This window comes from Pholis gunnellus, assembly GCF_910591455.1.
Source record: "Pholis gunnellus genome assembly, chromosome: 5".
NCBI lineage: Eukaryota > Metazoa > Chordata > Actinopteri > Perciformes > Pholidae > Pholis > Pholis gunnellus.
This window is the reverse complement of record NC_136531.1, coordinates 26,999,889-27,024,550: the sequence shown is the minus strand read 5'-3', so window position 1 is coordinate 27,024,550 and position 24,662 is coordinate 26,999,889. Positions and strand designations below refer to the sequence as shown.

The window sequence follows — 24,662 nt, the reverse complement described above, 5'->3', positions numbered from 1 at the left end:
GGTATTACCCAAGGATTACTCAGGTATTACCCAAGGATTACTCAGGTATTACCCAGGTATTACCCAGGTATTACCCAAGGATTACTCAGGTATTACCCAGGTATTACCCAAGGATTACTCAGGTATTACCCAAGGATTACTCAGGTATTACCCAGGTATTACTCAGGTATTACTCAGGTATTACTCAGGTATTACCCAGGTATTACTCAGGTATTACTCAGGTATCACTCAGGTATTACCCAGGTATTACCCAGGTATTACCCAGGTATTACTCAGGTATTACTCAGGTATTACTCAGGTATTACCCAGGTATTACTCAGGTATTACTCAGGTATTACTCAGGTATTACCCAGGTATTACTCAGGTATTACCCAGGTATTACCCAGTCTTCCCTCCATTGCCTTCAATTGGTCCAACATGCTGAAACTAGGATCATCCCTGGTTCAAGAGAACATCATATAACTCAGATTTTGGCGTCCCTGCATTGGCTCCCAGTTCCCTTATGATTGAGAATATTGTTGTTGACCTTCAAGACTTTAAATAACCGGGCCCCTGGTAACATGAAAGACCTGCTTACCCCCTAAGAGCCTGTGTGCCCTCTTATATCAGCTGGTAGCGTTAGCAGAACCCAACTGGTGACGAAGGGCTAAAGGGCTTTTGCAGTCCGGGTACCCAAACTCTCAAACCATTTACCTGCTGAGAAAAAGCTGTGCTAAATCTATCACAAACTTTAAATCTCTTCTCAAACATTTTTCTTTTAAAATACTTTTATTCTTTATTTTATTGCAATAAATCTATATTGTATTTTATCATTATTGTTTTATTGTATTTTTTTTTCTTGCTGTGAAGGACCTTGTAACGTCTTTAAGATAGTGTTACACAAATTAAGTTTAATAATATTATTATGACAGAAAGCTAGGAACCAGTTTGTTCCTTATCACTGCAGGAACAGTAACATTCCCAGCAGTGTAGATTATGGCTCTGCCTTTATCACATGCAATTCTTAATCTTTGTATTCATAAATGTCTGTAAACTCTTGAGAAATAGACAATAAAACTTTGTGTTATTTCCTTGTAGGCGTCTTGTGTCCTTGATTTAGGCACGAATATAAAGGTAATAATAATCCACTGGAGATTTACAGGAACGCTAAACAAACTTTATCCCACTGTGATTCTTCCCATGTGGACACAGCCACATGTGTAGTAGCTGTTTATGGGAAGGAGGGGCGTGGCCTATAATGATGACCTTCATTTAAGACCTCAACATTATGAGGAAATAGTTTAAATTCTGCAAAGCTAATTTCAGTAACCGATCAATCACCCTATGTGACTGTTTCCATGCGTGAAGCTACTGTACACATCATTCAAAAGTGAACATTTATGAAAATGGAACGGGTCGTCTTATTGTGCTCGGTCATGTTCTCGGTTGTTCCATCGTGGTGGGGCTAACACAATTCTTGGTGTTGCTGTGTCCCAACCAAGCCATACCCCACAACAGAGGCTGCAGCTCTAAAATACATAGTTATACATTACACTGACCAGCAGAATGTACAATTGTTAAAAAAACAAAACACCACCACAATCAGCTGCAGGGTTAACATGTACGTGCATCAGTAAGAATAATGTAGTAATAGTAATAGTAATGTAACACTGACAGAAGCATTTTTTCCTGCATGGTGACTACCTCTACTTTTATACTTAAATACATTTTGCTCTACATACTTTTGTACTCTTACTTAATGTGTCATTCCTGGCTACCTGCACCAAACGTAACGGTCAGCATTTCACCTTTGCCACTGGGTCCATACAATCCACATTTACAGCCATCGGCTAGATGAAAAAAAGCCAACTAGCTTCATTTAATGTACGTTTACAGCTGGCTTAGCTCAGCTTTGGCATTACCATAGCAAGAACACAGCTACATCAAAACCATTTATTGATGTAATTTGGAATGTTTGTCGGTAAGTGTGTTATTTGTTTGTGTTATATTAGTTGCACTAAATTGGCATTTGCACTAGCTGAACTCAAGTTACTACGGCCGCTAACTGACGGTCCTTATGATGTAGTCTCTTTTAAAATACAAATGCATAGCACACAGCTGACACACACAGCAGTGGAATTAAAGGGAGCGGGTCGCGGAGAAGAAATACAATAAAACACAATTCAATACAATAGCTCTCATTTTGAATCCCCTCCCCACTGTAGCGTCCCCTCTGCCTGCACTTCATTCTGTCATAACACAATAACTGAGCTCTGACGTCTTACTGTAGCTTAAAATCCAGTCCAGTTTGACTTTTTTTTTAGCATTGACCTGATCAGAAAGAAACAATAAACTGTAAACTGTTTACTTATTATCAGGAAGAAAGATTAGAGTTCAGCTTCATATCTTTATGTGCAATCATCTTCCTGTAGACGGGGCTGAGTCATAGACAAACATCGACACACTCTGGCACGTTCTGACAAACCACGGCCCACGTGAACCTCACTCAGTGTGGTTCGAGAGTGTGTATATAAAGAGCAGGGAAACCTCCTCATCGTCACTGCATCACTCAGCTGATACCTGAATATCTTCGCCTCACATTAACCTGACAGGTAGGACACCTGCTGTGTTTCTCTTCATTCAGTGGAGCTCGTGGTTCTGCTCTCCTCTGTGTATTCATTGTCGTTTTTTTCTTCTCCACACAGAACATTCCGTTGTTCATCACCATGAAGACTCTCCTGGTCCTCTCCCTTCTCCTCTGTGCTTCATTTGCAGGTGACATTCAACACAAACACAGACCATTTAGACAGAACACACACACATCATCCGTGAGTCAATCAGCAAGCCTCTGTCACAGTGATCTCTGTTGTAAAGCTGTGTGTAGTAGTGAACAGCGAGGGTCACTACTGTTACTGACAGTGTTGTGTTTTTGTCTGCAGCTCCGGCAGAAGACAAAGAGAAGGCTCCAGGTCAGTATTGAAGGTCTTTGCTTTAATACTCAGAGAGTCAGACAGGAAGACCTTCGTCTATCTAACACCACCACTGATGTGATTCATCCACAGAAGCAGCAGTGGAGGACCTGAAGGAACAGATAGTAGCTGTACCTGGTTAGTGTCCTCTTTAAATCTCATGTTTTATTCACCCTGCACTATGACAGCTACTAACCATGTGAGAACATTAGCTTAACAAATGATCAAAATAGCTCGACAGCACAGCCCTGACAACTCTCGGCCTCCGGATTAGAGCTGGTGTTGCTCACTCGTGCTTGCTAAGATTTAAGACCAACATTCGTTACCTTTTCCTTTAGGTTCTGTTAAGTCGTATGGAGTGACCTTTGCACACTAAAAGGAAAAAGTAACCATCACAGTTTAAAATGAGATGACAAACTGTGGCATATGTGAAACTTGGAAGTGTAGCTGTATCACTCTAGTCAGAACTTATATGTATTTTTTGGTCACGCTTGTGTCATGAGTGGAGCGACCTGATGACATTCTGTCAGCCTCAGCTGTACTTTGTGTTAGTGCTACTTAGCTAATGTTAGCATGATCCTGTAACAGGCTACACTGAACTGGTCAACAGGGTAAGCATACCTGCTGAACAGCAGCATGTTGGCAATGTCATTCTGAGCATGATAGCATGCTGATGTTAGCATTTAAGTACACGGCCATCCTAGCGGCTCACAGAGCTTCATTTCTGGTCCCCTTGTTCCTTGTTACAACCTTTCCAACACTCCGGTCCTCAGATCGTTCAGATTATCAATCCTCAGCTCCAACTGCAAAACAAACGCCGATCGTGCCTCTGCTGTTTTAGCCCCAACATCTGGGATCATCTTCCCCAATCGATCAGATCTGCTGAGACAGTTTTAAGCAGCTTCTAAAAACCCATCTTTATAGGCAAGTCTTTCCATGGATCTCATCCCTGTTGTATTTGTGTCTCTCCCTGTTCTGTGCTTTATGTTGTCATGTCTTTTTGGTCTGTCTTTCATCGTCTGGTGGTTTGTGAACTTAACCATAGAACATGGGTTTATACTCTTTTAACAGTTTGTGTGGCAAGCACTTTGCAACCACGTGTTATACAAAGTGCTATATAAATACATCTTTACTTACTTACTAATGATTTACACCCGACATCCTTGACTTCTTATAGTTGCTTACTGTAAAGTAAAATACTGTCAACTGAAATGAGGTCTGATGAAGCTGTTGGTGTTTCAGAGATGGAGGAGAAGATGATGAAAGATGGGGAAGTATCTGTGCCAGAAGATTCTGTCCCTGTTCCCAGAAACGGTAATGAGAAAGGCCACATGTCATTCTCAACAATATACTGTACTCTGTGGCTGCTTACAGTACACAAAGCGAGGAAATACATATTTGAAATATCACAGGTATACTTTATCCATTTGATGTACTATAGAAAAGTTCATTAGACATTTTAAACAATTGTTATGGGCATAATGAGAATACTCAACACACATATTGACACATTTTGATCCTGCAGTATATACATAAATACAGTATATATAGATATTACTAATCATTGTGTTGACTGTTTCTCTGTTTGTGCAGCACCTGTGTTTGAGGAGGCAGCAGCACCTGAATGTAAGTGCCACATCATTGTTTTAATATTTCCTTTATGTTGATTCATGAGTGAGGTTCTCATGGCAACAACAATGAGAGAGAAAATAGAATAAAAGTCAAACTCCTCTCTCCAAATATCACAAATGTCATGTAGAAGGTATAAACATGACGTGCTTTGATGACTGCAGCAGTATTTTTGCAGGTCCTAGGCTGTTAACCGGTCGTCTAGTTTTGACTCCTCTGCTAACTATTCTCCAGATAGTATATATCAGATACATACAGACAGATGTTGGTGTCATTAGAGCAGCTGTTTCTGCTGTAGGAGGCTGTATAAATGGAGATTAGAAAGGACCTATTATCAGTGTGTTTCAGTAAAACTGCTCTGTTAAAGGCAACATTCTCTCTCTTCCGTCTGTCTGTAGCTCGTTTTATCTTCTGTCCAAGCGGCTGGTTCAGCTATGAGTCTCGCTGCTTTACATTCATCAACACTCCCATGACCTGGTTCAGCGCTGAGGTACTGCCACTGTTACACTTCTGTGTTGTTATTGTGAGCAGCTCAATAAGTTATCTGGTAGACTTGTTAATTTAGTTCATCTTAATGTTCCACTGGAAGGTGATCAGTCTGTCACCGTTCAAACAATTCCATTCGGAGGAAGAACATGAAGAAATGTATTTACTCAACTATTTACGTGCTTCCTCTGTCCAACAGGAGCACTGCAACGGCCTGGGCGCCCACCTGGCCTCGGTCACCAACCCCAGACAGTACAGCTTCCTCCAGCAGATGACGCAGATAACCGGTCAGAGCATTGCATGGCTGGGAGGCTTCAACCTGCAGGTCTGAATTTATAAAGAAATACCTGGCAGTCAGTTCAGTTCAAGTCCAGGACCTGGTCCAAAGGAGGTCTAGAATCACACAAGAGCAAATGAAGAGACGAGGACAACACTTCCTTACTCTCATGCTCGTTGTCTTCTAGGGCCGGTGGATGTGGATTGACCGTGAGGGTTTCTATTACACCAACTGGTACTCCCAGTCCTCCTCCAGCAGCTTGCCCTGCGTCCACTTACGCACCTCCTGTAAGTCCACTTTGCTTTGGCTGGCTACCTTTACTAGTTCAACGTTTCAATACTTTCACTTGGATTTCTGTCTTGATCTCAGAAATCTGTATATATATTGATTATGTTCTTGATCTGGGTCACTGACCTGTACTTCAGGGGCCTGGAGTACAAGCCAACCACACACATTTGTCACTCTTCTTTTGGTCTGACTGCTGATTTACCCAATTTGTGGATCAAAGCATATCAGTGATATTACCGTGAACATAATGGTGTGTTATTTGTTATTTACAAACATGTTACTTATTTTTTCTCTTTTTTAAATGAAATTTCAGATGGTTGGGGTAACACCAATTGTGGCTCTTCTTACCGCTTCATCTGCTCCAAGAACCCTTTCAGCTGTTAACATACGTCCTAAACATCTGAGGCCTTGGAACAGATCAGCTCATGAGTTCTGTTGAGTGTCTTACTGGATTGATTTCTATTGTGTGTTCTTCAAAGCCTTAAATGGGAAAGTGTTAAGTAGCTTTGGTGTAAAAGTGTTTCTGTTTTAGATTGTGACAGTTGGTTCTTTTCCATAATAAAGATTTGTGAGAATGGAACAATGTGTGATCTTGGTTGAGAAGTGGCTGTTGAAGTATAGTAGTAGTTCCTCTCAGAGTAACTTGAGTCAACAGTCCTGCTTCAATGCACTTCAAATAGTGTTATATATCTCAGAACTAATGCTTTGATCCATGGTTTTGGTACGATGAATCAAAGAAATCATAAACCTTTCTTTCATATGCTACTAAGAGGAACTGGCTCTGGAAAAGAAATGATAAAGGTTAGAAGTGGAGGAAAGAGTTGGAAGTGTTTCAACCTGTTCTTCAACAGGCGGCAACCTGCACTTCTGATGAGTGAAGCCAATGCAGAAGTGTCTTAAAACTTGCATTCTCTCTACTGACCAGCAGGGGGCGACTCCTCTGGTTTCAAAAAGAAGTCTGGTTGTATAGAAGTCTATGAGAAAATGACTCTACTTCTCTCTTGATTTGTTACCTCAGTAAACATTGTAAACATGAATTTCTCTAGTTTCAAGTCTTCTTCAATACAGCATGATGTTCATTTAGTAAATGATGGTAATTTAGAGTCAAATAAAGCAGGGTATGCTTTAGGGCGGGGCTACCTTGTGATTGACAGGTCTCTCTACCAGAGACGTATACAGCGTCTCTACGTCACTCCTTCGCATTCCAAATATGGTCACTTCCGTTCATTGGTTGCAAAAAGCCAAGATGGCGACGGCCAAATCGCAGATCTCGAGTCTTCAAAACGTCAGTCCACAAACCAATGGGTGATGTCACGATGACTACATCCACTTCTTATATACAGCCAGTGGTCGACACCTGTGTGTATCCCCCCGGTGACACTCTTTTGTCTCAGATCCCTAGTTTGAATAAAAACTTTATGAGAAGGTAATGATTGATCCAGGTATTAGCAAACCCAATGTGGGATTAATAAAGAACATTTCTCTCTCTCCCACACACATCTACATAATGCGGATTGGTCCGAGCTTACAGGACACGCATTACTTGAAGCCTGACGAGATGGATTTTCGTGTGTTATGTGATCCCGCAATTCTTGTTTTATCTTGTAAAACTCTCGAGAATCAAGCATCAGTACAAGTTAACGTTTTCCCTCTCTGATGTGGAACATTTAATGTGTTGTTACTATGGTGACATATCACTACAGTAGTGTAAACTGTGTGCATTCTTTCCCCATGGGAATCTATATGCATTCAGTTGATAACAGAAAATCTGAGTAAGAACACTGTATGCAGCGTGTTGTTCTTCCTCTCACTGAACTACTGAATATGTTGGTAGTGTTCTCTGGACACAAATCGCAGGGAGCATACAATAATAGTTCACTATATTATTAATCAGTAGTATGCAGATTGCCTGCATATGACGTGCGGTATAATTCTTATAGGATTCCCTCGTGTATAAGAGCAGTAGATTGTACCCACATACCATCACTGAGACTGATTTAGTTCATTTAAAGTCTGTTTACAGCATTAAGTGGGTAGTCTGGTGGAGCTGTTGGTCTGTTTGCTTCAGCTCACTTTAACACACAAAGAGTGATACTACATACCACTTTGGATTAGGTTTTGATGCTTGGTTTTGATTTTGATTTCATGTATTCACTAACGTGAAAATATTGATTCTAGATGTTAGTACATGAACACAACATTTGTGTGTGTGTGAGTGTGTGCTTATCCAACCAGGCTCACTGTGCCAGTCTGGGAGGCTCCTCGATTTGATGACAGTTTCCTCCAGGATCTCACCAGGAAGTCAGGAGGCTCTGTCTCCAGGGTGGGAGGATTCTACTTCCCGGTTATCAGACCATCACATAAATCCATGTCAACACAGCAGCCTTATAACAGACAATTCACCATCCTGGTTAGGCTACAGAACATACAAATATGAAAGTTGTGGATGGAAATGTCCAATAAAGGTGTCCAGGGCTGGAGGTGGACCAGAGGTCCTTCAACTACAGCGACTGGAGATCACAGAATACTGTCAGTCACTACCACTGCATCCACTCTAATGCCAGGGGGAAGATGGGACATCTGTCACTTCAACTCTTTAGTTACCAGCGAGCTAATTATACCTCTGGAACTGAGATAAATGTCTGTTTATCTTGACCAATGCACATTTTTCTGTTCAATACAAGGATTTAATTTTTAAAAGCTTTATACACCCGGAAACTATCAGGCTTATGTATATTCAACATAACATTTAAGGAGCTGTATTAAACTTTCAGAGCATTAACATATCAAACAACGATCATCTCTGTAATGATCTAGAGGAGGAATGTCTACCTGAGCAGAGCATGAAGTCGCACCAATTCTCTGTGTGTTGATGTCAGAGCTTCTCCTCCGTTTGTTCACATAGCCGGCTGGTCTCACATGCTTTTAATGTGCATGTGAGCGTGCTCCACTGGTTAGCTCACGGCCGCTGCTCTGCTCTGCTCTCATACGGCCGTTACAGCTGATAACGCCGTCCCAACCGACAGCGTCGACGTGGAAGCGTAGCACCACTCATCCGGTTTGCCCTCAGGTAAACACAGTTAGCTCTGTTAGCACTTTCGCCGTAGTTTGCGCTGTTAGCGCAGTAAGCACTGTTAGCTGTGAGCCGTCGGCTCGCCGTCAACATGTTGAGAGCCATTTAGAGGCAATCAAAATGCTTGCAGCATGATTCAATTAAAATATTTTCTGAATACAGCTCTGTGCACTGATCTTAATCACAGGACATTTTGTTGATCTGATTTTAGCAGAATGGGACCCTCCTATCACAGGAGTTTAATGTTTCGTTGATTATTTAATGCTGTAAATATGACACTAAAAGCTTCTTCCTTCTTCTAGCTACAAGTTCAGATTCGTAAAAAGGGCCACGGGTTCAGTGATGATCATTTTTTACTTTGGAATACATGTTTTACAGAAAAATGTGTATTATAAATGTGACACTGTAATTGTTTAACATTCCGTGTCTCTCTCTTTGTTTCTAAGTGCAACATTAATTTGGTCAATATCAGAACATCTCCAACAACGTCCTTTTTCTATGTTATTATAATTCTTCTGTTTATCCATTCCTGTTTACTCAACCTGATAGCAAATGTTACCTGCTTGCTGTTGTAACATAAGCCAAGGAGGTTTCCTACATTTGTAAATGTTCATTGTTGTACATAAAACTAAAGAACCCTACAGAACCCTAGCATAGTTGAGTCTCACCTGAATGTACATACTCTTTTTCTACTTCTCGACGGAGAGGGAGAGGTCTATGAGCAACAATATAGTTTTGATGCAAAATAATAAAATAATGCTAAAAAATATCCATTGCCAAGGCAAAGAAATGCAATGTAAAAAAGCAAACTAATAATCATTCATGGCCTTTTCACTAAGGCATCTCATGGGCTCTGATTGGTTGGTTTGCTGTGTTCTTGATAAAAAGGCGCACAAACTCCTGAGCAGGACTCAATAAGTGAATAACGGGGAATATTTAATAGATGATGATACAGTTAATGAACCTTGTCATTGCTCCGTTTATAGATATCTTTATAGCTGTTACAGACCACTTCATACTATGATACTAAAGCTGAGGTCATGAAGGGATGGGAAGAGTACAGAGCACATTTCACATCACTGAAGTTCATCACTGAAGTTCAAACTCTGCCTATTTTTTCATCTTCCCAAAGCTGACCAATCACTGAAGAGAAGTAGGCGTAAATGTCTGATTAGAGATTACAAGTTAAAGTTACTAGATGGTTGAACACAGACTCCTAATCCAACAGCAGAAAGGTGTGGAGGACTCTGCTGTGAAGAAGCACACTGATGTATTTACCTCGTTACTTTCATACATTTAATACATTGCATTTCAAAATGACTTCCTGTATAGAGTAAAGTAATGCATTACTTTTGTATTACTTTCACTAAAATAAAGGCAGAAGTCCGACTAGTAATGTTATATTTCTTCATTACTGCTAAAAGTAATATACACTGTAACCAAAACAAGTAAAGAGCTTCAAGTATACAACCACCACCTCTACTGCCTCTACTACTACTACTGTTACCACTGATAATAATATAAACACATTTTAAATAAGGTCAACATCTCACCATATTGTAAGAGTGAAATTGTGTGATGTAAACAATGTAAATAATTACGTAAATACAGGTTCACATTGAATATCTATGTTAAGTTGATGATCAGATATGAGCACTAGCTGGCGCTGTAATAGGGGGCTTGATGTGATGGGATGAGGTGATGGGAGAAGAAGAGTGTGGTTTGACTTTGTCTGCTTCAGTGTGGAATCTTCACTAAAGTTATGAGGAAAACCCAGAACGTGTTGGACTGATTCATTCCGTATCATACGCCAACAACGCTTACAATATTTTTGTTTAGTTTTATTGTTGAGGAACAGATACAGTTTATTGCGCTCTTTAGGCACATCAAATATAGCAATGAATACAAACAATCACAACCTCCAAAACTACATGTCATACATACATATGAAGTCTTATGAAGAACAAGCAGCAGCATTAGGTATCATGTGTTGAAGTCAGTCGCTGCCCACACTGGAGACTAGCAGTTTGGTTTCACCTGACAGACGAATGGGAAGGGCATGCTGCAGCCATGATTGGACCAGCCCTTGGACTCTACAAAACATCAACATCAGCAGCATCAGCTTTGGCAACAAAATGACATGAATCCAGTGTGATGGTAGAACTAGGCCTGATGCTCCTGTCTCTGTGCCCTACTGTATGTTCAAAGGTTTTCTCTTCTTACCTTGAGAGTTGAGCTGCAGGCACTGGTAACTGTCAGTGGAGCTCGCTGGTTCCCAGTTGTGATAGTTAAACACTGAGCCATCTTCCCATCTCCAGTCGCCCTGGAGGAAATCACCGTTACAGTGTGTTCAGTGTCTCTACATGTACACGTTTAGTTTGAAGTACGTTTGTGAAGGATTTGATCATTTCAGACAAAAAATAAAAGGCTGCATGGATTTCCACTTTTCAGCGAACAAAACGTAATGCCAACTATCATTAAGTTCTACAAAATGAATCTTAATCTAAAACCCTCTTGGATGGACCGAAAATGCGCTGAAAACTTAAATTTAGTTTTATGCACAAACCATGTTAATCTACTTTTATTTCTATTTAAAGATTAAACAGTAAAAAAGCTTTAAATGCGTTGCAGTCTGGAAACCAATGAGAGGAAACAAAATATTTTCTTTAATAAAAGCTTTTAATGTGTGAACAAACCTCAAAGTAGTATCCTCCAATCCAGGCTAAAGTGTGCCCCCCGGTCTGGACCACTCGCTGGAGGAAATGATATTCCCAGATGTTGTGGACCGAGGCCAGACTGCCATCGTAGCCAGCACAGTAGCTCTGCAGGACCAGATGACATTTGTTAAACTAGTTCTAAGAAAGAGCTCCAAACTTTGTATTCTCCTTCTTTAAGAATGTTATTACCTCTGCGTTTCTCCAGGTGTCAACGTGGTTGGCTAAGTAGTAACAGTTACCACGGAAACCAAGCCAACCGTCAAGGCAGAAATCAAAACGAGCTGGAACAAAGAGAGAGATACATTTTTTTTATCAAATACAGAAACGTGTCTTTTTTTACTCATTGTTTGAGTTTTTTAGGGAATGAATTCAGTGTCTCAGGACAGAAATGATTCTTTCCCATCTCTCTCCAGCAGCCTTATGTGTTACTGTGAATGTGTGTCGTGTGATTTTCTTGCCTTTAGGTACAGCAGCAGCATCTGCATCCAACCCTGTAAAACACAACGACAAAGTCTGTGAGGTTAACTGATTCATGGATTCTTTGTGTGAGATTCACAGTCATTATTTTGTCATGATGTTTACTGTGCAGCTTGTAAGAATCCTTAAATATGGATAAGTTGCAGCATAAGTTGAAACATAATAAAGAGCAGCATATTGCTTCATTGCTACATATTTATTTTTTAAAGGCAACAATGAATTATGTTCAGATGTACAGCAGAACTGTTCCCTTTGCTGATTCGCCCAGTGTCACGTTTCCTTCAGCTCAAACCAATAATATGGTCCAATATGGAGAAGATGCTTCATACAGCAATAACACAAACAAATACATGGTGGTCCGTGTTGTGACTGATCAACCTGGAAAGTTAAACAAATGACCTGCTTTCAGTGCGGGATTGTTGTCCTGTTGTACTGCAGCAGCCTCAGCTGGAACAACTAAGGGAGGAGAACGGAAAGATACTCAATGTCTAGTTTTATTTATTTTTTACAGTTACAGTTATGTACAAAACAAGTACCACTGAGTTAAGGGACAAAGATTCTTTATTCCTGTCCTAACTACAGTCTTAACCCACCCTTTCATTTGTACCAAATGGTGTGAGCAACACAACTGTCATGAGACAATAACTGTGACCAAATCTCCATTCAGTATCTAAAAAAGAGCTTGAATATAATAAACCATGTAGTAGCCAGCTGTCGAGTATTCAGCAGGGATGCAAAGATATTGCACAAATGGCAGTCTGCAAACTATTATGACTATTAGACAGAAGAACATGTTCATGGTTATCTTGGACCAACATGAAACTAAAATGAATTTACAGTCAACTAAAAACTGACAAAAACTTAAAAGAATGTTGCTGACTAAGTATGACTAAAACTAACATGGACTTTTGATCTTATACTAAGTGATTAAAAGTGTTAGTTTTATTCATATTTACTCAAATATGAGTCGTAGTAATAGATTATTCTAAATTAACAATCGTCCCAAACCCTCATTCCATCCCTCGTCCCACATTTTCAATGTATCATCTACATTTACATCATCTACATCTACATCTACATTGATCAGTATTGAGTCTCACCTGTTGCGGCCCTGATGGACGGAGCAACACAGAGGATAGCAGCGAGGATCAGTAGAATCTTCATGACGAAAGCTAATGAACGTCTGGAGGGCCAGCAGTCAGCTGAATGTAACGTGTTCTTCAGGTACCAGACAGGTCAGTGATGGCAGGAGGATCTGTGGTCTTTATATACGCACTGGATTACATTGAGGTGTTTCCTTCTTGTAACAGAGGGGACAATAAAACTTTGGACCTTGTCCTCTGCACAAGTATTGAGTTGTGTCGCAGGAAGACGGAACTGTTTTCCCATCACATCCCACAAAGATGATATCAGTTACACCTATGGGCCAACAAAGTGGTGACATTTCCCAGAGTATACATATCCACTGTTTTACCATGCTGCCCTTAATAAAAAAAAGTCTCCAATCTTCTGAAAATGCAATGGATTTGCAGGAATAATTGACTATAACTATAAAAGAACACAGAGGTGTCCATTCAGTAGTGTTACACATAAACATGAAGAATCTGATTTCATTAGCTGTCAGCTTTTACAGAATTCTGTCAGTGACTGACCTTTATGATAAAGTGATCTCCATTTTCTAACTAAAACACACATTTTTGCCAGTTGTAATGTTATTTGGAGTTAATGAGTGAAGAGTGAAGTCCAGCCAGCTCTAAGAGTGTAATTTGGTGAGAGAAAAAAAACTATTACTAACAAGGAAGGACGATATAATAAAATAAAATAAGTCTGACTATTAAAGGCAGTTACGTGATGGGTGTGATGAGGCTGACTCAGTCAAGGAAACAGATATGAGATGAACTAAATAACTGAGACTTCCTTCTGAAAAATAAAACACAATTCCCAGGGCCGTAAATATAGACCATGCAGGAAGTAAGTAAGGGTTTATGGAGGGAGAACACCCATCAAGTATGTAATGTAATGGGCGGAGAATAGACACATCAAAAAAAGTTTTACATGACATGTTTTTAACCATTAAATGTACACTTTACTAAAATAATACCCTATGAAAGCTACGGTTGAAGTAGTATTATTAGGAAACTCATCAACTCGTTCACAGAGAACTATTGCTTTGTTTCATTGTGTTGAAATCACCACAAACTAGTGAAATAATGAGACGGGGGAGATATGCGGAAAACAAAGGTAATCTAGTAAACTAAGGTTAACACGGTTCCATGCTACAAGTACAGAAAACAACAAGCTCAGCAGCAGGTGGAAATTAATATAATGGACAACACTTCATTCATAAATTGTTTGAGCAACCTTGCTTTATTTTATGCCGGAAAATGACTAGAAAAGTTCAAAATCCGCTTCAAAACACTTAAGTGGACAATTGTGATAGCCAAAGGAAGGCACAGTGTTCATTCACATTGCAGTTCTGCATTTATATGCCACAATGGACAAGCAGTTGGGTCCACTAGAAATGGACCACTATTTTCTGTGCACGCTGGGGAACAATAGACTGAAAAATGATATAAAATATGGTAAAAATGTATATAAAACAAATAAAACTGGGAAACACCGGAAAACACAGTGAATGAAATTCCAGATCAACAGCGAAGTTCAGCGGTGGACTTACGGTAGCGGTTCGGCTCGGGGGAAAGGAGAATCCTCCTGATTGGAAGTCTGGCAACAGATGGAAAAGCTCTACGCCGATTGTTCGGTAAAAGAGGGGGAATTTGGGAGAAGGGCCACAGCGATTGGCTGTAAATTCTGGAGAAAGATGGAAATGCCAAGCTGTAGAAAAATTTGAGCAGATTTGTAGATGGGGCTCAGTTGTAACACCGAAAAAGGAACTCCTTCGAGCCGGATTTGAACCAGCGACCTAAGGATCTCTGTGATAGCACCTACAGTCCTCCGCTCTACCAACTGAGCTATCGAAGGGCACATGCTACTCAAATGAAACAACTCTATTAGATAACAGTATATGTACGTGTTGTTCTCATTTAAGTGATTTTCGCTTTATACATCTCGTTCTATGACTACTAATAATCAGAACAAACACAACAAGTAAGTTTCATTCTTTCTTTATTTTGTTCTTGTATTAATCATCCGTACAGCAATTATTTTGCACTATGTACACTTTGCTGTTGATGATGCTCTCTCTCCATCGCAGCACCTAGGATCAACCCCTCGTAAACAAGGAGACAATGACACAGAAGGCTCTCCCGCACAGACGTCAAGAGGAGCTGTTGCCTTCAGCAGGGACGAGAACTGGTGATGGGGAAGTGAAATAATGAGGTACTAGTCCATAGCTGTTTGCTACATTGCTCTCATGGCTTCAGACACTGCACACCAGATCAAAACATTGAAATTAATCAGTATGCTCTGCCAAAGACACTTGATGTTGAAGTTAATAATGTAACACTTTAACTCCGTAATAACCAAATCATTCTCAATTCAACTGAATACTATCTTGTGCATTGCTTAGAAAGGTTTTTCTGATGAACTTGTAATAACAAATTAAAATCAGCAATCAAGTGACTTACTGATCACACATCAGTGTTTCTCCAAGTCTTTGTGCAGTGTTTGGACCAACAGAGCAAGAAAACGGCAACCATTTGTGATTTTATTACTTTACAATGTTTAAAATAATCATTTTCATCCTGCCACCTGCACTGGAACCATTCTGCTGCTAAAAGAGGGACATGGAGTAAGACGGAGACCGACACGTCCATCGACACATCTGCTACGAAACCTTCCAGGGCCACAAATGTTGAGGGCTCTGCTGGGCAGATGAAGGCTGGGTGCAGAACAGCAGCAGGACATATGATAAGTAGAGAATACAAGTATTCTTCACCTCACAGACCAGCAAGTGCATACAGGTTTGACTTGCTTTTAAAATTCATGACATTTTCACACATATATAAGTCTACTGTCAAACTCCTTTTCAAAGAAAAGACGACACAAATCAGCTCAACTTTCTGTACAAAAAGACACTATTTAACAATTCTGTCTTTGTAAACCAATTTAAACAAATGAAAAGGGGCATAATTAATACAACATACAAAATAAAAAAATCAGTTTACTCTATGATAGTGTCAAGAGAAATGCTATTTCAAACAAAGATGTAACTACATTTCATATAAAAAAACAAATATAATAATAATAAAGAAGGGAGTACCATCATCAGAGCTAACGGATGACGTGATTCACCATGGAGTACCGAAATAATACCCTTAACTGGGAGCATGTTGGTAGTATACACAGTACACAGATTCTCTGTGTCTCACACACACACACACACACACACTCACACAGGTCTTGTAACATTGTGATAAGGGGTCATTTACAGACCCAACTCAAAGACTGGGCAGTGCGTCATCAGGAGCGGGAGAGGTAAGAAGAGTTGAGTTGTTCTGTTGTTGAGATACTAATGATGCTCATAGATTAAAGGTCTCATACTGTGTTTCCTTTACAATCTGGTGCAACTGGAAAAAAATGTTCCTCATATTTTGTCCTAAAAAAACCTTGAAGAATATTTATTGAATTCAGGGAATCGTAACATGCTCTCAGAAGGAACTCTCGTCAGTGATTGGCCGACACAGCAGCTCATCTGATTCCACAGGGTTCCCAGTCTTCTGTGAAGGTCATTTTCCACAACTCACTAATATGAGGAATATGGACGTGTGATTTAAAAGACGTGCAGTCTGTGGATATCACTTATCTATTAATCCTCTCTGAACTGAATAATAAAAACTAGCCCAGCTAGCAGCAGCAGTGACTAATAGTTTCATGTAACTAACATTATGAGGTGTAATGTCATCCAACCTGCATGTGCTACCATGTGACAGGACTTGAGTTGTGTTCACAGCATTTCCACAATGTCGCCAAAACATGGTCCATAAACCAGCATTGAACGGTAATGTGATCCTGAATGTATCTGTCTTCAGGTGGGATGTTTCCGTTTTGGGGAGCTCTGACAGACCAGGAGTCCATTGGAAAGACGCACAATGTTGGAAGGATTTAAAAGGATGTTCCAAGACATTTGACTTTCTCTCTCATCTCTCATGTTTCCAGGAGAGTTGGGCAAGTGTTTTTCAGAACGAGTGGGAATCCTGTTTAAATGTGCTGGATCCACAACTACAGCCTCCTGGTTCAGATGCTACAAACTGGCCTTATTGGACGGATTTCAGCCAATCAGGAACAAGTCCAGCTGTGACGATATGTTTTGATCTAAAACTATTTTTGGGGACATTTCAAGTAAAACTGTGTAAAAAGTCCTCATCTCTGATGACACGAAGGGGGGGAATGTTAATAGATGACTCTTAATTGTGTTTTTCTATTGGGAGCTGGATGTCTTTTTCTACTCATTATAAACGACATACTGAGGCTTTACCCATCCAAGTGTCCTTGACAGGTTTACATGTATTTAAATATAATTGTGTTTATGACTAGAAGCTTTCGTACCAACTCTTGTCTTCTCCATCCTCTCCAACCCTCCAACCCTCTGCCCAATCTGAGGGGCTTCCTGGCACTGAGACCAGCCCCAGGTTCTTTTCTCTACACCTGGGCACTTCTAGGCAACCAGCAAAATGCTCGTCGTCATCAGGTTTTTATTTCTGTCTTCACCCGTTCTCACTGATGCCACAGCATTTACATCCACTGGACCATGTGAACCGTCAAAAGGGACAAAAATAAAGATATATAAGTAAATACTGGTACCTGTGTATCTACGGTTAACTTGTACCACGGTGGCTCAATACTAAGACTCCATATAGGCCCAAATGACCAGGCCTCAGTTTGGTCTTTTGTCATTTCACACACAATCATAAACATACGGTCGTATAAAAACCCATAAAGTCAAGAGTAGGAGGTAAAGTATGGAATGACGTTAAATGAAGACTATAGTAACAATGATAAAAAGTAACACAGGTAGTGCTCAAGGGTGTAGTTCATCCGTACCACCACAGGGGGGAGCAACAGCACCAAGCTTCCTCCTCAGACCAGCAGGTGGTTTGAACAAAGCAAGCACACAGTCCTTCTGTCCTTCCTTCCATCACTCATGGTTCCATTGTGTTTTTAATACACACCTGTAAAGTACCATACAAGTTAATTTGACTCTACTCTACATACTCTACATACGCCATCATCATCTCTTCCTGCAACGTTATTCCTGCACTCCCTCCTCCTGTCCCCTCCCCCACCGCTCCAACTTCTGTCTCTCTTCGTCTTTTCTCTCCCAGTTTTCATTGGACTGCTCTAACATTTGACATCCTTCTCCTGGTTCCTCTCTCTCAGTAAAGTGAACTTGTTTTTGTCCTGAATATTAGTACCAATTCATCCTCACATTTAGTACCTCTCTGTCTAGTAGCTAAACCATGAGTGCCATATATATATATATATATGTGTATATGTATATACATATATATATATATACATATACATACTCCTCCTCGTTCTGTGCTGCTGCTTCCTCAAACTCACTCCCACGTCTGCTGATGTGCTTGCTTTAAAAAGGTTTGGACAGACTTGCATTGATAGGTGAACCCAGCAGAGACTTCATATCTTGAAAAGTGGTTTTGTCTGCAAAACAAAATCAATGTTTTCTGTAAGCCGAAACGTCCCCCCTGTTGAGTGCTGGCAGAGAGAGTGTGTTTCAGTCCGGGAGCTCCTCTTCTCGTCCTCCTGTTTCTGTTATTGTTATGGTCTCTTCCCCTACTCCTCCTTCTCCCTTCGGCTCTTCGCTGCTCCTCCTTGTCCTTTCACTTCTCCATCAGTCCGTCCTCCTCTGTGATGCCCTGAGCTCGGAGCTCTTCCAGGACGTTGTCCAGGTGTCCGGGGTCGGGGAACCCGTGGCCCGTCAGGTTGGAGCCAAACTCTGTCTTATGGTGGACCTTGAAGAGAGGGAAAAAATGTTTTCTTTTGTCTCGGTGACAACAAACCTGCTGTGCATTGATCACAAACTACAGTCCATCAGGCTAACGTTATCGTGTATGTACCTCGTTCCAGATGACGGTGTCAGACTCTCCGGTAGTGCTGGAAGTCCCGACTGAGAAGATCAACCTGCGGTCCCACGCTACCAGGAGCAGTCTCAGTACCTGGCGACAGGTAGGGTAAGGTCATACCATTAAAATGTATCTGTACTAACAATGGACCTACTCCGGCTGATGGCTGATTGTGTTTACCTTGCGTCCTCTCTCGCTGTCCGGGAGGTAGCAGTGTCGGGGGAAGCCTCTGGCAGTGAAGGGCTTCCCTGGGTTCGGATGCTCCGGTCCCTACCAGGAGAGGGTTGATATTAGTAGGCACTCATGCTAATCAACCTCACTGACCATGGAATACCTCATAAGCCAACACTAGCGACTACAATACCACACACAACATATTTCAGAAATAGACGAAATTCCCTCTAAGCTGTTTTCATGGCTAATGAAGATGAATATTCCACTAAAGCTGTGTTTCCACTGCATGGCATAGCTCTGCTCCACTCACTTATTGGTCCCAGCTCCTTCTGAATGTTCCTTTGTCACTGCCGATAGTGGCTGCAGTGTTTTAGTATTAGCTCATCCACTTGGAACCTCAACAGAGGCATTAGTTAAAGTATCCACAACCTTTGCAAATGGAGATGCAAAAATAACCGTTCTCATGTGCTACAAACTGAAGGCTGCTTAAAGGGACAGAAATACATTTTACATGGGGGTGAAGTGTCCCTTTAATATTCATGTTTACATGCAGCCGTGCATACTCCAATGAATGTAGACCGCCTCCATGACGTACGTCCTACGGCTACGCCCTTTAAATAACTTCAAGTTGTCCTCCTTTTCCTGCTGCAGTCATGTTGCTCCTCATCACCGCTCTGCAAGTCTTGCAAAACTCAAGCTATTCATTTGACTATTACTACTATGCTTGGGAACATACTCCAATGACAAAAAGAGGCAAGAGGCTGTGTCACCAGCTGCAGTGAGACTCGCATTCTAAATGCTCTGCACACTTGTCCAAAGAACGCTCCTAAAACCTGAATAAGATCAACACATCCCTCATGTCTTACAAAGTGCTGCATTCAGAATAAGGCTGAACTGAGAACATCCAAACGGAGTGAGCTGTTTACGTGAACCATGTCATATTGACAATATATTCTAATTAAACGAGTACCTGAAGGCCTGGCGGTATGTTGTAGATGATGCGTATGCTCTTGCAGTCAGGGTGCCCCGGTAGAGAGTGAGGGATGACGTGGTACTCCATCTTCCCCGCCGGTTGGTTGCCTGTCTTCACACCGTAGATGGTTTTACAGGTGGGACACTGAAGACTGCGTAGGGGGGAGACAATTGATGAGCTCATTTCTCAACTGAGAGACAATGAATAGTCATGGTCTCCGTCTCTGACCCACCTGCCGTCCTTGTTGCCATTGTTATACATGGCCACCAGACACTGGAAATGGTACTGGTGTCCACACTGTGCTAGTCGCCCAACTGACTCCGCCCGAGACACAGGCCCCACCCCTGGACCCTTGTATCCAGACGGACCCCCCAACGGCTCCATACAGATGGTACAGTCCTGGGAAAGAAGAGATGGTTTCATGTGAAGCCAACATTATGCCTCATATGAGTTAGCCCTACGATAACAAATAGATATAAATACTGTTCACACCTCCTCTGGTGGACTTTTTACTTTCTGCAGGTACTTCTTTACCACGTCCTCTGGAGTTTTACCTGCAGACAGGAAGGAGAGGGAACAGAGGGAAAGTCCAGGTTGTTAACTCCACTGATTAATGGTGATGTACAGGATATAAAAAAGTGACATTTCAGAGGCAGAAACCATAAAACAAAAGCATTTGTGGAGGTATAAATATGTTGTTTTGGTCTCTACATGAGTGCTTACCCTTGCGAGCCTGTTTCTTGGTGGTCTTCCTGCAGCAGTGGCCAAAGCCGGGCACGGGTTTGACGTCGCTCTTGCTGACAGGCGGAGGGTGCAGCACGAGTTTTGGAGGTCTAGTCAGACACACGGGCAGAGCGGCAGCACTCATCAGGATACCTGTGATCCCTGAAAAATATGTCTGGTTAGAAGAGAAAAAAAGATCTTGCTCTCTGCTTTCGTCTGAAATACCCCAAAGAACCTGGTGAAAATGTAATGCAGCCCACGGCTAGTGAGTGAGAGTGGTTTACCGGCCAGTGCAGGGTGAACAGGACTGGATCCATTCAGGTTCTTCACAGGGACGGTGGGCACACTGCAAGAGAAGACACAGACTTTTCTGTACAGGGCATTTCCTACAGCGACGCATCACACATAAGAATCTGCACTTACTTTGAAAAACTGATGACTGTCATTCTTACACTCCAGTCACAATTGTGTAAAAAGAAAACAAGCCAATGAAATCAGCTCACAGGTGAGTCTGAATGAGTCCTCTCCTCTCTGTTCCTCAGCGTGCTGCTAAAGAGCACATGAATGACTGCTCCCCACAGTCGCTGTGTGTTTATGAGAGCTAATCCACGAAGAGATGGACGTCATGGAGCTGATTGCTAGGGATTACCTGCCTCGTCACAAAGCCCATCATCATCATCATCATCATCTCTCAGTGACAAACTCACGTATTACACACGGACATGTAATCTGTAAATCTATTTAGAAATGTGAGCTTTACATTTTGGGGGTCCTACAGGTTATATATACTGTATATGGTGGGAGCTTTTCACTGCAGGTCTGAGGTCGGTTGATAATAAACTACTCAGCTGACAGCTGCGTGTTAGTCCATTATAGACCACACTTCTTGACCTGGAGGCTCCTCAGGCTGGAAGCAGGGTGAAAGGAACCACTACTGCGCCTGCTCCATGGGCCCATGGACGGAGAAGATCGCTGGAAGACACGGGTCATCTTATACTCAGCAGTCAAACCACTTCAACTTCATGCGCCACTGAGCAACTTTCATAAAGAAGAAATGCCTCCCATACGGCCTCAAATGCTGGACCAGGGTCTGATATGACGTCATCATATCATTTATCAGCTCATTTAGGCTACACAACAACAACAACAACAACAACAACAACAACAACAACAACAACAACAACAACAACAACAACAACAACAACACATGTCACTCGCTACCTGGGCCCTATTCATCGTACGTGGTTCAACTAAGTCGATCAAATGTGCTATTATCCAGCTTAAATTAACCCGATGATTGACATCAGGCTATCTCGGTTCCTCGAAGGCTGATCCGCGCTCAAACAGTCTCGTTATTCGAACCAGACGTCAGTAACCAGGATAATTACGCGTGTCCGTCCTACTTCAAAAGGGGGAAGTGTCGATCACCGAAACCATGATTTTCTAACAGTACAACGGCAAATAAACTCAAAGAAAGAGCCTCTTTTTACTCCGCTGACGAGCAGGAGATGATCATGAACGCATATGAGGAATTCAAGATCATAATCATGGCGAAATCTAACGCTGCGAGGGCGAGACGAGAAGCATGGTGACATATCGCAGACAAGTTAAATGCGCAAGTGTTGGGAAAACGTAAGAGCCTCATCACCCCAATCAATCAGATGATATTTCTTTAAATGTGCTGCTGGCAGTAGGCTTAATGGAACGCATCATCCAATGAGATCTATAGCGAAAATAATTATATCAACTCTTTCAGAATAAGTAGATAAAAACAAGTAATTAATAGATACTTATGAGGATATATGTACTGTATGCGCTTATGTATCCTATACTATATATGTGTGTATATACATGTATGTGTAGATTACCATATAGAATAGGAGTTTGAATATGTGTGTGAATCTGTGTATAGGCGGATCAGTATGTATGTATTATTCATAATAAGCAGTAAAAATAAATTGTGTGTAATTCTCTCTATTCTTATCATGAGTCCACCTTCATCATGTTCTACAACAATGATATCTATGGTGTACTAATAATACTGTCATATTATGAGTGCTTTCAACCATCATGTAGTTCAACCAGCCATCAAGAGGACACGGGAGCAAGTAAACACTAAGCACACGAACATTATTCAGAATGGTGATCAATACAACATGTGCCATGGTAATGTAATGAACACATCCATAAGTGTCTTAAGTGGCAAATAAACGTTATGAACAGCACGGCATGCAGCGGCTTTCTCTATGTTCTCCACATCACCGACACTGTACAAACATGAACCACTCGCTACACAGCGCGAGGCTGTGATACAGTCTGTGAGACAGTCAATGCTCGGCTGCAGCGTGTGGTGTTCAATGTACGGCTCGAGAAGGTCTTTAAATAAATGATTCCTTGTCGGCAGAATCGATAGCGCTCGTACAGGAAGTCATCATGATGTGATAACGGATCTTGGCGATCTCGAAGAACTCTCTCCCTATAAAACGCTAATCTGACTAATATCGCTTCCTCATCGATGGATCTCTGAGGAAGGGAGCTGACATGTTTTCCCCGGGGGAGTGGCAGCTTATCCAGCGGATCTAGCTTAAGCCTGCTCTGGAGCAGGTTCAGGTTTATGGATGTGTTGCTATGGTGATTTTTCCAAACTTGCTTCGAGGAACCGAAAAGCCTCACTTATGTAATCTCATCCTGGAAATTATCCGGCTAACTCAGTTAGCCACGTACGAGGAATAGGGCCCTGATCCGTACATCCTGCCCGATCAGTACTGCACACCTAGAGTTAAAACGCTCTCAGGCACTTTGTTTTCCCTCTTAATGCTAAATTGTGAAAAACAAATCTGTATTGAAATCAGCTGGAGGAGAACTAGTAACTTATAGTAAAATCAAATCTTTTATTGCCTAATTATGTGAATGTGTGTTTTCATGGCAGAGGGACAGAGTGTGGTGATGATCTGTTGTTTCCTGTTTAGCTTTAACAGGCTCTATGTCAGTGCACTAAGCTGCTTTCACTTAACCCCACTCAGTGACACATGACGACAGGCCTGTGAATGACTCACTGTGTGTGTGTGTGTGTGTGTGTGTGTGTGGATGAGAGTATGAAAGAATCATTGCACAAGCTTCAGGGAGGAACAGAAAAAAAACACAAAGTACGAGTGGAAAGATGAGTGCCGTGATGATACGGCAAAAAAAAAAATCCCACCCACCAAGCTAGGTACACGAAACAGGCTCCATGTTTCAGAGCCTTGCAGTGAGGACAGTCGTCCCTCCTCTCACACAAAGAAGGCCCAGCGAGCACTAAGTCCACGGCCCTGGCAAGCAGCAAGGCCTGGTGCACAAGCAACCTTCACCAGGGGCCCTTCGAGCCGACCGGGACCAGCCAAGTATACATCAACGTGTTGAGAAGTGTAAAATTGTGCGGGACACATGAGACATGTCTGCTCCTGACCTCTCTCCACTGCTGTGGTTTGATTTCCCCTCTGCCGTTAAAGAGACTGGCAATGCAATGTGACTGTCAGGCCATCTCACAGATATGCAGGAGAACAGCACAACAAAGTGACCTCCATATTTGAACCCTAATGAGCAGTAGTAGCTCTAGTTTCACCAGACTGCTACCCCGCCAGCACTCAGCCAGGAGCCAGCTATCCAACAACCAAGTAGAGAGAACGCCTGGCTGGATGTGGCTACCATCACATGGTAATCACATCAAATTTCCATCTACGTTGACCAGATTAGTCTGAGCCTTGCTCTGAATACCAGCGATCTGCTGCCGTGTGCAGTCAGAGCAGTTTAAGATCTTACATTTATTTATGACAACATGCGACTTACAGACTCCTTTGTTGTAAACAGGCTGT

At 41.7% G+C, this 24,662-nt stretch overlaps 3 protein-coding genes across 5 annotated transcripts in view; 1 reads left to right on the top strand and 2 right to left on the bottom strand.

Moving 5' to 3' along the window:
• The first annotated feature begins 2,502 nt into the window (after positions 1–2,502).
• On the top strand, positions 2,503–6,203 carry LOC306696183 (ladderlectin-like). Its single transcript, XM_079159733.1, has 10 exons — positions 2,503–2,591; positions 2,685–2,754; positions 2,919–2,948; positions 3,042–3,086; positions 4,191–4,262; positions 4,542–4,574; positions 4,976–5,067; positions 5,263–5,388; positions 5,528–5,627; positions 5,942–6,203. The coding sequence occupies exons 2-10, from the start codon at positions 2,706–2,708 to the stop codon at positions 6,010–6,012; spliced, it is 618 nt and encodes a 205-aa protein (XP_079015859.1). The 5' UTR covers positions 2,503–2,591; positions 2,685–2,705; the 3' UTR covers positions 6,013–6,203.
• A 4,323-nt stretch (positions 6,204–10,526) lies between these two features.
• Positions 10,527–13,193, bottom strand: LOC306695710 (ladderlectin-like). Its single transcript, XM_079159018.1, has 7 exons — positions 12,996–13,193; positions 12,295–12,351; positions 11,877–11,909; positions 11,608–11,699; positions 11,398–11,523; positions 10,925–11,024; positions 10,527–10,794 (listed from the first exon to the last, which is right to left on the bottom strand). The coding sequence occupies exons 1-7, from the start codon at positions 13,057–13,059 to the stop codon at positions 10,721–10,723; spliced, it is 546 nt and encodes a 181-aa protein (XP_079015144.1). The 5' UTR covers positions 13,060–13,193; the 3' UTR covers positions 10,527–10,720.
• Positions 13,194–15,021: 1,828 nt separating this feature from the next.
• Positions 15,022–24,662, bottom strand: part of LOC306695975 (E3 ubiquitin-protein ligase DTX4-like) — a 36,018-nt gene continuing 26,377 nt past the window's right edge. For all 3 annotated transcript variants that reach the window (XM_079159436.1, XM_079159434.1, XM_079159435.1), the window contains exons 5-12: positions 21,096–21,157; positions 20,812–20,973; positions 20,581–20,642; positions 20,321–20,487; positions 20,086–20,239; positions 19,122–19,211; positions 18,936–19,034; positions 15,022–18,830 (exon numbers count right to left, since the gene is read on the bottom strand). In XM_079159436.1, coding sequence (XP_079015562.1) covers positions 18,699–18,830; positions 18,936–19,034; positions 19,122–19,211; positions 20,086–20,239; positions 20,321–20,487; positions 20,581–20,642; positions 20,812–20,973; positions 21,096–21,157 — 928 coding nt within the window. In that variant the 3' untranslated portion in view covers positions 15,022–18,698. The remainder of the gene's footprint in view (positions 18,831–18,935; positions 19,035–19,121; positions 19,212–20,085; positions 20,240–20,320; positions 20,488–20,580; positions 20,643–20,811; positions 20,974–21,095; positions 21,158–24,662) is intronic.

What these genes read in the sequence shown, in the direction of transcription:
- LOC306695710 (XM_079159018.1), bottom strand. Translation starts at nt 13,059, where the DNA reads ATGAAGATTCTACTGATCCTCGCTGCTATCCTCTGTGTTGCTCCGTCC. An exon ending in TGCTGCTGCTGTACCTAAAG is followed by an intron (nt 11,700 to 11,876) that starts GCAAGAAAATCA and finishes TCTTTGTTCCAG; the next exon opens with CTCGTTTTGATTTCTGCCTT. An exon ending in CCTGCAGCTCAACTCTCAAG is followed by an intron (nt 10,795 to 10,924) that starts GTAAGAAGAGAA and finishes GATGTTTTGTAG; the next exon opens with AGTCCAAGGGCTGGTCCAAT.
- LOC306696183 (XM_079159733.1), top strand. Translation starts at nt 2,706, where the DNA reads ATGAAGACTCTCCTGGTCCTCTCCCTTCTCCTCTGTGCTTCATTTGCA. An exon ending in CCTCTGTGCTTCATTTGCAG is followed by an intron (nt 2,755 to 2,918) that starts GTGACATTCAAC and finishes TTTTGTCTGCAG; the next exon opens with CTCCGGCAGAAGACAAAGAG. An exon ending in CGTCCACTTACGCACCTCCT is followed by an intron (nt 5,628 to 5,941) that starts GTAAGTCCACTT and finishes ATGAAATTTCAG; the next exon opens with ATGGTTGGGGTAACACCAAT.